Here is a 15,456-nt window from a genome sequence, read left to right on the forward strand (position 1 = left end):
ATTTCTGCCACAGCTGATGTTCTTGGTAAAGAACAAATTTTCTTAAACTTATGTCTACAATAACTTCAGGTTTGAACGATGTGTTATACGCCCCCTCCCTGCGTTGGAACTTAGGGTATGCCTCAACAAAATAAGATATTATGGAATGGTTTTGCGGCTGACTTAAAAAGTCACATTGCTACCATGGAATCCGATTCATATAGCTCTGGACTAGCGTGTAACTCTGTTGTTGAATTGATATTATCTCCATCGATATGAGTTTTTATAGGGAATACCAAAAGTAAAGCCATGAAAACTTCAGTATCCCTGCATTGGGTCACTCATAATGAAGCCATATATATTTGTAGCGTTGTTGAACAACTCTTATGCTTTTTGTTTTTCTTATTTTTTTCTATAGAAACGTTAATCCTTTTTTAAATATATTATTAATTGTAGTATATTATTTTAAAGAAATTAATCCATAATAAATATAATTCTTATAAAAAAACAAAAATGTATACCTACTATTCCAAATTTGATTGTATTTAGTCCTTCAACTTTTATGGAAGTACCGATTTAGTTCATGAATTTTATTTTGTTATGTAGTTCATATACTATTAATTTTGTAACAATTTGAAATTTAGCACCTTATTCGCCTCCTATTTTAATTTTTTTTAACAATTATTGTTATGGTTGTATAGTAAAAAAGGACATTAAATTTTGATGAAATCTTTTATAGTTATGTTAAATTGTTATCAATTATGAAGTATAATGAATAAATTATTATATACTAAAATTCAAATCTAATGAGAATGTTACAAAGTTGAAAATACTAAATGAGTCTCGGTACAAATTAATCATAACATATATTATCAAACTCGTTGACATAAAGTTCTGGATCTATCAATTGTGTGCGAATGATTTAATTGGATCGAAGAACTATGGAGATACAAATTCTTATATGCTAAAACTTTCGAAACAAGTTAATTTCATTCTAGATTATTGCAACTCTTGGAAACCCTATTTTATCACTTTATTGAAGAATAAAATCTTTAAATCTAAAATATACAAGAATCTCAAAGCGTTAAACCACCCGAAGAGAAAGTACCTTAACGAGCAAGATAGATATGAATTGCAAAGGAACTTAGCTTCAGACTAAAAGAAAAGCATAAACGTTTTTNTTTTTTTTTTTTTTTTTTTTTTTTTTTTTTTTTTTTTGTCTATTTTACAATGACGGATTTATATAGTCTCACAATTAAACTCTTGATGTTCCACGAGATATTTCAATAGTTGTAACCTTTCTACTTTCTGTCATAATTAATGTGACCTAAAAAATAAATAAAAAGTTTAAAATTTTAAAATACACTAATAAAACAAGTTTACAAATAATAGATTTAAATCATCTACGAAGAATGTGTAACCAAACTTCAAATATCTTGAAGTTATTATTACATAAATAAAACTTAATTTTCTTAATGTGACATAAATATAGTAACTGGAGTTCAACGAAATTGGACATAATTTGACTTGACTTTATCTTAGACTAATTTGAATAACATTCTTTGTAACTTTTTAAGTTCATATGGTACAATAAATATCCCTTAGTATATATTACTATAACAACTTTAATTTCCTATTAAAATCAAGGTCACCACTACATGTATAACATGCCTACAATGTGCGAAAAGATTAATTTAAAATAATTCATAACATTGTCATAGACTTACACGTTCATTATAAAGTCATTTAAACAATGTGGTAAAAAATAAATAACACGAATTTAAATAAAACACAAAAATAAAGTATTTGCCATGATCTAATCCAAGGGCGATGAAAGAAAACAACATGAATGCATCTACCCTAGCTTTGGTCCTATGATTGTCATCACGATGTCGGCATCCGTGTAGGGGTGCCTTNAAAAAAAAAAAAAAAAAAAAAAAAAAAAAAAACTCATGACTTGAGTATTTTAAGAAATATTCAGTAAGTAATCTCACGGTTGGGGTTGGAAAATGCAAACACATGTGACATGAAGGGACCTATCCTTTTATAAAGACATCATAGCATGACCTTATGTTGTTTTCTAGTCTGGATAGGGTTAGATGTATAGTACTCCTCTGCACACAGTCTATGCACGGTACATGCTGTTATGCCCCTAATTTTCTTACCCTAAATTAGTGACGTCACTACATACATACTTTTAACACATGTAAAATATCATACTTTTAACACATGTAAAATATCATAATAATTATTCCTTTATTATTATTATTATTTGGTTGAAGCGATTTATAATTATTTTTTAAAAAGTTTTCTATGAAAAGAAATTTGTGAAGGGCCCACACTTGAATTGAGTGATTAAAAGTTGGCATTGTCCATACCTAATTAATTTTGATATGAATGTAAATGTTAGTGTTATTAAGTGTGAAGTTGACTCTTTTTATTTTTGCTTTTCATTTTTCATATATAGTGATTAAGTGGAAGCAACCCATCATATAAAACATAAAACATAAAACATAAAACATAAAACATAAAACATGTTAGTGGGGAAGATCAAGTGTGTTCTAACATTGTCGGTGACCATACCTTGCTTTTCCCACTAACACTTTCCCTTTTTTTTTNTTTTTTTTTTTTTTTTTTTTTTTTTTTTTAATTATAAAGAGAAAAAGGAATCACCTTTTTACTTTTCTAACTTGTTGAGGAATGAACCAAATTTAAATTAAAGTCTTGCTTTTATCTCACTCAATTAACCAGCTTTTAAGTTTGAAAACGTGCTCAAATTAATAGGCGTTCGGACTTATCTTTCATGTATTTAACTTCTTTTTAGTTCGATTTTATGTATTTTCTTTGCATTTAGCGTAATTTCTTGGTCAGAATCAATAGGGTTTACGATTTTCATGTATTTAACTTCTTTTTAGTTCGATTTTATGTATTTTCTTTGCATTTAGCGTAATTTCTTGGTCAGAATCAATAGGGTTTACGATTTTCATGTATTTAACTTCTTTTTAGTTCGATTTTATGTATTTTCTTTGCATTTAGCGTAATTTCTTGGTCAGAATCAATAGGGTTTACGATTTTCATGTATTTAACTTCTTTTTAGTTCGATTTTATGTATTTTCTTTGCATTTAGCGTAATTTCTTGGTCAGAATCAATAGGGTTTACGATTTTGGTGGGGAATAGAGCATGAGTAAAGAAAAACTCTTCATAACCTAAATAGGGTCGGGTGGGTGAGGGATATGGTTTCCGTTCTCGTTCACTCCTTCTTTATCCTCATTCGAGTTTGTATATCCTCTTTAAATGAATTTTTTAGGGTGAGGGTTTTCTAAAATATAGTCCTCCTTTGATTGAGATTTTATTTTAATAGAGAATAATTTCCTTAAAAGAGATCCGATCTTCACAATTTGTGTCTCGAGTACAGTAAAATCACCTACCTACTTTTCCGTTAAAAAAACATTTCTATTAGTGATAGATAAATTTGTAATTTTAATTTTTAAATAGAATTAATTTATTTAAACACCTCTAGATCATGCAAATTTAAACTTCAAATTGATTAAATAAATTCACTCCATGAATGAACGAATGAAATGGAAGCTTTATTAAATAGTTTCAGACACTGTTTGGAAGAGATGGGAAGACAAAATAGAAAAGACATGACAGGACAAGACAAGACAATACTTAAGTTCTATCGTACAAGACCGACCTTCCTCCTTTTATAACACTGTTTGGGTTTGGCAACATATTTTCAACGTGTGGATTATTATTATTATGCCTTTCCAAAACATGTTCTATTTTAGAAACACAGAAACAAGTTTGGGGTTTTCAAAGACAGAAAGAGACCCTTCATTAATTACAATTCAATACTTATAGACGGTACTAAACACTGTTTTGATTGATGTAAATTAGGCCATCTTGTTTGATTATTGTAAGGAAACCAAGTCATTTGGACATCGTGGTATGTCGTTTTCTCTCTCCCGATGGAGACTTCACAAGAACCAAAATAGAAATTGGGTTGTTCTCTCTTCTCAAGCTTTTCGTCTATCTATCGATTTTATGTTATCGACATATATAGCATAACATAACGTGATTGTAAAATGATTGACTTTATCTTTTTCTTTTCAACTATATAAATATTCTAATTTTTATGGTACAAGAACCTCTAATTCTTAAATATATAACTTTTATGTACAAATTTGATAAGAGAAATCATGTTTGACGGGCACATATTTCAATAGTAAATTTGTTGATTTAGAAAAATAGTGACTTCCAAGATAGAAAAGTGCACGTTATTGTGTGGTGCCTACTGCACCAACTTTGTTACGTAAATATGAGATGGAGAAAAATAGTATAGAAACCTGGAGGGTTTAAAATGTGGAAGTAGTTGAACTTACTCTATTGAATCATAACGATGAATTTGAATTAGATTGATAGAGGTGAAATCGAGTTCAGTATGGTTAATATAGGTTTGAAGGCTCAAATTTTCAAAGTTTCTTATCATATTATACTCGATGAAACCCAAGTTTAGTAAGATTAATCTAAGTGAAATCGAGCATTCAAATTGTCGGGTAAAAAAAACCTTCATTCAATATTATATTTGTTTTTCTCCCTAAAATGAAAATTTATTGCACATTTTAAGTATCTCCCTTTTAAGGACAATAAAAAGTGGGTAGAAATTATTCAATTTTTAAAAATGTTATGGACATCCTACTCATAGAGTTAAACCTCAAAGTTTCGTCTTGGTCATATCTAGGAGCTGACAAGTTTTATTGGATTTTTAGGGCAACTAGGTGGCTTAATGATAAAAGATCACGTTGTTCCAAATCTTCCAATTAGACCTATCACACAATCCAAGGACAAGAAAATTCACAAACAGTCATTATTCATCTTCAAAAATGGATACGCTCGGTTCAACCATTATTTCATGTTTTACAAGCTAATTTGATTGAGGAAGAACTATTTGGAGCTTCAGAAGTGAATATTTGCAAATAGTGGATGAAGTTGCTATAAATTGCACTCGAAGTGGTTAGAAAAGTTTATTTATTATTTTTAATTTCATAATTGTTGGGAAGTTATTTGTTTGATTTTTGTTCTTTTGTGGAGCAATGGAGGGAGTGGGATTAAATTATGACCACTTAACTTCTTTAGTGGACATTTGAAGAATTGAAATTTTATTTCGTGGATAGACTATACATTGTTGGATTTCGATAATCGCCAGGGAAATCCTTTATTTTCGGTGAGAGGAAATTGTCGACAGGAGGTTGTTGGAAGAAAAATAAAATGCGTAAAATAATAGAGAGACTGAAAGTTTGACTGCTCTTCAAAATCAGGTTATTAAATTTCTGAACAGATTTCCTATTTAAATATAACCTATCCTAAGAATGGGTGGAGAGTGGCCAACTGAATCTGTGCCACTTCCTAGAAAATTGCCGTCTAAGAATTCGTTAATCCATTCGACGTGTTTGTCAAATGGTCAAACGGAGAATTAAATGTAAACGTGTGAATCTAAATAAGGAAAAACAAAGGTTTTATCTAACAATCTCCTCCTAAAACTTGTGTTATATCTACCTTATTTCGTTTCGTTTGAACTCCGTTTTGAGACCTATGGCTCGATGTCCCTGGCGGCATGTCCTCCAGACTCCACGTCTTGTTCGGCCGCCTCTTCTTCGAGTTGGCGCGCCGCCAGTCCAGGTGGTTCACCTCTCCCTAATAGGTCTTCCATCTTCCGGTACCTGACCGAGAGGTTGACCGGTTGCTCGGTGTCCCTGGCGGCATGTCCTCCAGACTCCACGTCTTGTTCGGCCGCCTCTTCTTCGAGTTGGCGCCGTCGCCAGTCCAGGTGGTTCGAATGGTCAAACGGAGAATTAAATGTAAACGTGTGAATCTAAATAAGGAAAAACAAAGGTTTTATCTAACAATCTCCTCCTAAAACTTGTGTTATATCTACCTTATTTCGTTTCGTTTGAACTCCGTTTTGAGACCTATGGCTCGATGTCCCTGGCGGCATGTTCGGCCGCCTCTTCTTCGAGTTGGCGCGCCGCCAGTCCAGGTGGTTCACCTAATAGGTCTTCCTTCTTTCGGTACCTGACCGAGAAGTTGACTGGTTGCTCTATCTCTAGCTTTAGGATGTAAAGACAGTTTGCCGTGCACCGAACTTGCGTGAGCAACCGTCGTCGATCATCGCGGATCCTAAGTAGCCCGCGTTTGATGAAGTAATATTAGGTGAACCACAATATTAGCCTTATCGAGTTTACCCAGGCTCACAATATTAGCCTTGAGTCTCGGGATGAAGTAAACGCCGGTCAAGCTTGTGATGATTGCCTCCCTTGCCGACGAATAGGATGGTGTCGTGCCCTTCGATCTCGACGACGGAGCCGTCGCCAAATTTCACCGTCCCGCAAATCCCCGAGTCAAGCTCGGAGAACGCAGACTTGGCCCCGGTCATATGGTTTGTTGCCCTCGACATCGCTCCTCCTTCAGTCGAGATTTCTACGACTTCTTACCGCCTTTGCGGCTGGAGGGCCCATTGCTCTCGCCGGTGTCGTCACAGAGCTTTAGGCGTGCAAGCCATTCTTCCACCGTTAGGTCATTCACGTCAAGCAATGTCTCGATTGAAATTGCAATTTTTTGTCTCCCTGATCACTCGCTCAACAACACCTCGACGCCCGTCATCACGACGTCGGCCTCTTCGTGGTGGTGATGGAGATGCCGGCACTTGCTGGCGGCATGGAGGAGTGAGCGAGCCTGCTCGGGATGAAGGACCCCACTATGTGCTTATTTTCGCACTTTGCATTTTCTTCTACTCGAACTTGAGACCTGTGTGTTGTTAGATCGACACTCTAACCACTTGAGCTATTCAACTTAATTGTTGATAGGATGGCTCCTCTGCAATGATATACACCGATGGCTTCAACTTGGCTCTGATACCACTTGTTGGATTTCGATAATCGCCAAGGAAATCCTTTATTTTCGGTGAGAGGAAATTGTCGACAGGAGGTTGTTGGAAGAAAAATAAAATGCGTAAAATAACAGAGAGACTGAAAGTTTGACTACTCTTCAAAATCAGGTTATTAAATTTATGAACAGATTTCCTATTTAAATATAACCTATCCTAAGGTGGAGAGTGGCCAACTGAATCTGTGCCACTCCCTAGAAAATTGCCATCTAAGAATTCGCTAATCCATTCGACGTGTTTGTCAAATGGTCAAACGGAGAATTAAATGTAAACGTAATCTAAATAAGGAAAAACAAAGGTTTTATCTAACATACATACCCACAAATTATTATGTAAAAGATGGATTTTGATAAATAAAATTTATCTCTCAAATTAAGACTTTCACCCTTGAAAATTTGTGCATCATTTTTGTCATTTCTAAGTTTCGTGCAATTCTTGTGATAGATTGAATCTGAGCCATTTAATCAAGTTTTGATTAAGTTTGATTGTGGATTGACTCAATTTAAAACAAGGTTTCAATTCTTGTTTCTAGATTTTTTTTATCGTAGGAGGTAATCTAATTTTAGTTATCTCTTGGTTGATACGAACTTCAAATAAGGTGTTAATTTTTTTTGATTCAAGGGTTCTTACTTCAATAAAAGCTTGGATTGTTGGGTTGAGAATTAGGGTTGCCTTCTCACTTAACACAGACTTCTTGCTTCGGGTTGCTCTATTCTGACTCCTCAAGTCTTTTTTAGTTTGTGAGCACCAAGGGTCTAAACCCTCTAACCATCTCTCATGATCCTAAGGTGCTCAATCTACTGGAGGCCTCCTGACCTAGGTCATCGTCTAGCCAACCTGACTCTAACACTCTAGCTCTGTGCAGATTAACACACTTTATAGGGAGAACACACACTCAAGCACCTGGAACTAACATATACTATATCATGCACACATACAAGCAAACAAGCTTAATGAGGAGATAACATCCATCAATCACCCAGAGTAAAAATCTCAATACTTCATCCTTCTTTCTAACATAAAGGAAAGCATATAAAATAATTCATCACAAATCTCATCATAGGGGCATTTTGGTAATTTCTTACATCATGGATAACATACTTATCCATATTGTCCAACTCGTATTTTAGTCATGCATATTCTCTTTCTAGCTAGCATAATACATAAAATAGCGTATTTCTTGGAAATCTCAACCTAATGGCATAACGATAATTTTACCATAACATACCTACAGTACATACTCATCCAAAAATGCCATGCTGACGATCTTAATAAGCATTTTCTATCCACCTAAAGTAAGGAATACTCTCATGTAAGGAATACTCTCATGTTACCACATCCTAATAATCCCTACAAATATTATTTGTCAAGAGTATGTGTAGTTACTTTCTTGGATAACGTGTGCCTTATTAAGCTAGTTTTTCTGCATGTTAGGAGCTCCAAAATTTCTGAAATGTCTCTCTCACGTGTTGTCATTTACTCATTCAACTCCTCGTCAAAATTTCCATATTTCCAAACTAGTTTTTGGTTCTTTTCTATTTCCTTTGAATTTTCATAACACTCTCTGCTACAACTCAAATTAACATAACTTTTCACAAAAATTATAGACATTTAATACATTTTTACTACGGTATTTTTCTAATAATTTTTAGTTAATTATAAAAACGAATAATCGAGTCTAAAGATCATAAAAAACAAAAAACTCACAAAAAAAATGTCAGCTTCTTGACGTTCATTCAAATGCAACTTTCGGGTCTGAATCAATTCCGAATTTCNCAAAATTTTAATTATAAATAATTAATACGATCATTAAAAAAAAAAAAAAAAAAAAAAATCTAGAATTTGAAGGAAAATCGAAATCAAGAACCCAAAAATCATACCTTTTGTTCTTCCTCGATTTTTAACGGAATTTAGTGATTCAAAAGCCCAAAATGTTTCTCGAAGCTCTAGCAAATTTCCGACTCCAAATGGTTGTTGGGAGGGGATTTCAATTTTCTCTCTAACACTCTCTCAAGAATCCCTCAACTTTCATCTTCTTTTCTTCATCCTTTTCTTTTCTTTCTTTTTCTTAATTCTTACCTATCTAATTAGGGCTAATTTAGACCCCTAATTAGGAATGGAGGGTCAAAATGACCCATTTATCCCTCGGAGTTGACTTTGACCAATTTTTCACTATTTTCTTTTATATCTTTTTTGTACTCCTCAAATTTTTCTAATCATTTTTCTCTTCTAACTCATCTTAAAATTTTGTGTCTAAAATCCTCAATAAAATTCTAAAAATTTGACTTTAAAAGAAAAATCGAATTTTTAATTTCTCATCCGTACTCGAGTGTTACACTTTTACATCCATGCATGACCTAAAGATAAAAGTAAAGACCTCGAGAAGATTATGATCATGGAATGCAAATGATTTTAAGTTTGCATTACAAGGGGATCAATTGGACTCAATGACAAATCCTCGTGAAGAAGGGAGAATAATACAAAATAAGGTGTATTAATCATGCTACAAAGATTTCACAGTGGATGACAAGATCCATACATGTTGTTTGGGTTTAAGGAGATTTTATTGTATTTTTTAAGTCATAGAAAATTCTCTTTAAGATTACAAGTTACGTTTACGTAACCAATATGGTATTGATAGTCATGAAAGTTACAAATTTTCAATTAATTATAGACTACTATAAAATTTATATGGTTGGTTTAGTACAAAGATTTAAGATATTATAGCAATTTCTTATATTTAAAATGCGAATCTTGATTTAAGTTAGGAGAGCATAAAATGACTAACTAGTAATTTCTATCAAAATTCCACGCGGTACCACATGAAATCCTGCTGGCAGATTAATAAACTTTAAATTTTTTTTCCAAATTTGGATTAGGAAAGTATAAAACATTTAACCAATAATTTCTATTAAAATTTTAAAATAGCTCATTCACAATTTCTTATATTTGAAATCTTGGCTAAAATCTTGGCGGAGATGAATTAATTAATAATTTTGAAACAATTATAGCACATTGGTTCAATCCTCGCGGATTTTTTCCACAGCACATTCACAATTTCTTATATTTGAAATTCAAGTTCAAATCCGGGATGCAATTTTAGATGAGAAACAATTCCCTATTCGAACGGACTAAGAGGGTTAGCTACCCAATTCTATAGGTAAATTTCGTTGTGAAAGACCGATTACTAGCTAATTCATGAGTAGAGCTATAGATTGTTGTGAAAGACCGATTACTAGCTAATTCATGGGTAAAACTAAAGAGGGTGAACTGTACAAGTTAACAATAACATTGATGAAATAAAAGAAGGCCGTTACTCTATAGGTAGATCTCGTTGTGAAAGACCGATTACTAGCTAATTCATGAGTAGAGCCAAAGAGGGTGAATTGTACAAGTTAACAATAACATTGATGAAATAAAAGAAGGAGCTCAGGTGTATAGAGAGGACCTCACCGTTTAAGAAGTAACTATAGACTAGGAGAAATACGTTTTGTTATTAATAGACTAGGAAAGGAGAAAGGACTAACTGAAAGAAGACGACGATATATAGCCTGGAGACGTAGAACAAAAACTCGTTTATTTGCATCAAGCTTTCGAGGGGTTCATTCAAGACTTACTCGAACTATTACTCAACAGAAAATAAGAGCTTTGGCTTCCGCTTTTCTGGATAAAGGTAGGCAAAAAAAAAAAAAAAAATCGACGGTTGTGGATCGCGTGAAGACCATAACACATGCATAAAATAGTAGTAGTTTATTTCTTAGACTTTAGGTTAGGATAGGGTGTTTTTACTTTTATTATTTATTTATTTGATTTAGTATTGTGTTATGTTGTTTTAAAGATGTTTTTGAACTCGTAAGTCATGACAATGTTTTATGACAAAATTTTAAATGTTTATTTCTGCATAAGAGAGTATGTTATAATGATGGTAGCGACTTTAGGTTAGTTGAAATCTAGGGTCGTTATATAAATAGTCATATATAAGTACTATGTATAGTAAAATGATATATATGGTAAAACTATATAGTGTAAACTAAACCATATATACCATTGCGTACTTTGAAAATGTAATTTATGCATTTTCTATATTCTCTGTTACTATACATACCTGAAATCATCAATATAAACTTTTGACCAATATTCCTCATTACATTTTCTCTATCCTATTCTTTGTGTTCATCTAGATTGAGTGTGTGTTGTTATGCGATCCTAACAACTAGTATAAGAGCTAGGCAAGAGTTACCACGATCTGTGAAGATGAAGAGCTTAAAGATTGAAATTGAGAAGTTTGATAGTTTCGATTTCGGTTTTTGGAAGATGCAAATTGAAGAATGTCTATACCTGAAAGATCTTCATGAACCCCGTTGGGGGTGAAATCGGATACCATGACACCATGTAGCAGTGGAAGCTCAAGGCGGCAAGCCTTAGTATTGATCCGATTGACGTTGTCAAAAAATGTGGCGTTCAACATCATTAAGGAGAAGACAACATCGGACCTATTAAAGGCGATGTCGAATATGTACAAAAAAATAGTCGGTTATGAATAAGGTGTATTTGATGCGGAGATTGTTCAATCTACAAATATTGGAAGGTAATGTTGCAGATCATATAAATGAATTCAATATGATTATAAGTCAATTGAGTTTGGTGGAAATTAATTTCGAAGATGAAATTAAAGCATTGATTTTGATGTCATTTTTACCCGAATCGTGTGATATTGTTGTTGTCACGATCAGCAATTCCCGAGGTTTGAGAAACTAAAGTTTGATGAAATTCGAGATCTAGTTCTCAGCGAAAGTATTCGCAAATGAGAAATTGAGGATAAGTCTGGTAATGCTCTCAGTGTTGACGAAAGGGGAAGAAGTAACCAAAGAAAGTCGATCAAAATCAAAGAACCATGCAAATTTTCCCAACATACCAAACATAATGTGTTGAAATTGTGGAAAAAATTGTCACTTTTGGACAAATTGTACAAGACCAAAGAGGAAGTAGATCACAAATCGGAGGATGATAATGATTCTATAAATTCAACAGAAGACACTAGGATGCTCTAATCCTCATCGTGGACAGTCCGATTGAATCCTAGATTTTTGGATTCAGGTGCATATTTTCATTCGTCTCCAAATAAGAAGTTGTTTCTGAATTTCAAATCAAGAATATGGAGAATGCGTATCTTGCCGACAACAAAACCTTGGAGATTGAAGGAAAGGGAGATGTCTGCATAAAAACTCCCGCAGAAAATCAGTGGTCATTGAATGATGTTAGATATATTCCTAGTCTCAAGAAGAACCTGATCTCTATTGGTCAGTTGGATAGCACATGTTATGCAACAGAGTTTGGGAAGAGTTCGTGGAAAATTATGAAGGGTGCTGCTATGGTGGTAGCATGTGGCACAAAATTTGAAATCTCATACACCACTGCAGGGTGTATAAACATGGTTGTTGTTGCTAAGAGTGCTTCAAATTCAAGTGTATGGCACAATAGACTTGGACATATGAGCGTGAAAGAAATGAAGATGTTAGCTGCAAAAGAAGTTTTAGAAGATCTAAAATTTGTTGATATGGGTCTTTGTGAGAACTTTGTTGTGGGCAAATAGAAACGAGTTAGATTCACAAAAGCTGCTAGAGAACTGGAGAAACTGCAGTTGAAAATGGTTCATACAGGCGTTTGGGGACCATCTCCAATTCCATCACTTGGTGGATCAAAGTTTTACGTCACCTTTATCAATGCTTTCAGCAGGAAGGTGTGGATCTATTTCCTGAAACACAAGTCAGATGTGTTCGCCACCTTCAAGAAGTGGAAAGCTGAAGTTGAAAATCAGACCGATTTGAAGATCAAATGTCTGAGGTCTGACAACAGGAGAGAGTACAACAAGTCAGAATTCAAAATATTTTGTGCAGCTCAGGGAATTAGATTAACGAAGTCAGTAAAGCAAGAAAAAATAATGTTGTTGAAAGGATGAACAAAACATTGAATGAGCGGGCAAGGAGTATGAAGATTCATTCTGGATTGCCAAAGATATTATGGGCCGATGCTTTAAATACAACAACCTACTTGATCAATAGAGGGTCGTCAGTACCCTTGGGGTTCCAGTCGTGAGAAGAGATATTGACAGGAAAAGAACTTAAGTACTATCCCTTGAGAACTTTCGGTTGTACTGCGTATGTTCATGTTGATCCAAAGAAGAGTGACAAGATTGGCGCTGAGGCTGTGAAATGCTATTTCATAGGCTATGTTCTGACATGTTCGGGTACAAGTTTTGGAATTTCAAGAACAAAAGAATTTTGAGACATTGTATTATGACTTTTGATGAAAATGTCTTATACAAAGATAAAAAGAAGAAAGGTTCCGGGACAACAAAGCAAGTGGGGGTTGTGGAAAAATTCACCTTACCTGTAGCATATACTCAAGAAACTTCTGAGACTGTTGCTGAGGAACCAAAGGTGGAGCAAGTGACACCTGAGCCGGTGTTGAGAAGATCATCCAAAACTATCAAAGTACCAGATAGGTATGTACCTCTATTACACTATTTGTTGCTGACCGATGAAATGAAACCAGAGCCCTTTGTTGATGCCCTATAGTTAGATGATACAACCAAGTGGGAGCAAGTCATGAATGATGAGATGAGTTAGACATCTAGGCTTTAGAATTATGTTGCTCCTAATGAGACTGAATACATGGCAATAGCTGATGCTGGAAAGGAGATGATAGGGATAACAGACTATCTAGAAGAATTAGTCAAGAAGTAGCGCATGAAGATTCTTTATACAGATAGTCAAAGTGTCATACAGTTGGTGAAAAACTCAATCTATCGTTCAAAAACAAAACACATCAGAAGACGATACCATTTCACTCACAAGTGAGTGAAAGAAGGTGATATGTGTTTGGAGACAATTGAGGTATGCAAAGCCTTAAATTGGTATGGTGTAATGAAGATGTTGGATGGTCATTTGAGAATGAAATTCTTGGTTGACTGGATCCGTCTCCCAGTGGGAGAATTATTGGATTATGGAGCTTACTGCTTATTTATAGCTAACTAAATAGTTATATGCATAATAAACAAATATATGATAAAACTATATACGGTAGATAGTTATATATATACGGTAAATGGTTATATCTGATCAAACTATATATACATTAATCTTAACCATATACATATTTTATTTCTTTCTAATGTATTCAATTTATAACTAAAGTTTCGAATCAAATCTATGAATCGATTCGAGTCAGATTGGTTCGTCATACTTATGAATCGAATACTCATCAGTTCTAAGTATCAATATTCATTCAAAATTCTAATGTATCTAATCGAAGATATGAAACATATAGAAAGATTAATTTAACGATGCACCCGTTTTTTTTTTCTTCCTTAAAGATTAAGGAAAAAGAAACGTTCCCATTTAAAAAAATTGATCCTCCAACACACAATTGTTCTAATTTCAAAGATGAAGAAAGCTACAATAAGATCGGAATGGATATATAAGATGGGGATCTAAGCTTCAATCCTATCTTCAATTTCTTTCTTCAAACAACAATTAATTCAACAAACATTGGTTCTTTATATATGTATACATATACATCAAAGGAAAAGAAAACATTATATATATATATATATATATATATATATATATATATATATATATATATATATATATATGTTTATAACTTGGTATTTTATATGCATGGAAAGCAAGAAAGAAGAAAAAATAAATTATGGGTTTGAAACCTATGATATTATGATATCAAATCTCTCTCTCTCTCTCTCTTGTTGTGTATACTTTTATGGTTTCTGTTAATGGGATTGGAAGAACATGAGGGGCAGTTTCCTCAATTGGTTGAAAACTGATGATCACATATGGCTTTCATCACCTTAACCTGCGTCCTCAGGCATTGGATGTACTCCCCAGTTTCCTCCAGCAAGCTGCACACATCCATCCTCTCCCCACCGGGCACCAGCCGCCGGAGCTTCCCCACCCGGTCGTCCGAGTGGTGGTGGTAGCGGCGCCGTGTTATTAGAGTCCGGTGTCTAGCTCGCATCCGAAGCTTGAAAAGGAGGGCTCTAGCCCAAGCACACCGTGGCCCAGCCGCACGAGCCATGGAGGAATATGCCACCATTTTTATGCGTCGACTCTGACGTTTGAGCTCGGGAGGCGATGGAAGGATGGCGGGTTCTTGGGATTTGATGTTGGCAAAGGATCGGAGGAAGGTTCGAGCCAATCGGAGAGCGGTGGAGGTAGATCGGATCGGGGTTCGACCCGATTTAGAAGCCATGAAGGGAAGGAAGGAGAAAAAAGAAGAAGAAGAAGATATATAATTTTGGGAGAGAGAGAGAGAGAATGATGTTGAATTCCTAGTACAACTAACTAACTCTGACACAACAGATCTTTGTTAAGAGAGAGAGAGAATGAAGATTTTATTTTTATTTTTTATGAAATTGAGAGAGAGAGAGAGAGAGAGAAAGGGTGTTGCTTGGAAGGACAAAAGGCAAGAACTTGATGAGAGGGTGAGCTGATTGATGACTCAAAAACAC

The 15,456-nt window shown here is 34.3% G+C and overlaps 1 protein-coding gene across 1 annotated transcript; it reads right to left on the minus strand.

Moving 5' to 3' along the window:
* Positions 1–14,753: 14,753 nt before the first annotated feature.
* On the minus strand, positions 14,754–15,197 carry LOC111807067 (transcription factor IBH1). The gene has a single exon (XM_023692637.1). The coding sequence runs from the start codon at positions 15,195–15,197 to the stop codon at positions 14,754–14,756; it is 444 nt and encodes a 147-aa protein (XP_023548405.1).
* Positions 15,198–15,456: the final 259 nt, after the last annotated feature.

Source organism: Cucurbita pepo, chromosome LG12 (genome assembly GCF_002806865.2).
Source record: "Cucurbita pepo subsp. pepo cultivar mu-cu-16 chromosome LG12, ASM280686v2, whole genome shotgun sequence".
In the NCBI taxonomy this organism is placed as follows: domain Eukaryota; kingdom Viridiplantae; phylum Streptophyta; class Magnoliopsida; order Cucurbitales; family Cucurbitaceae; genus Cucurbita; species Cucurbita pepo.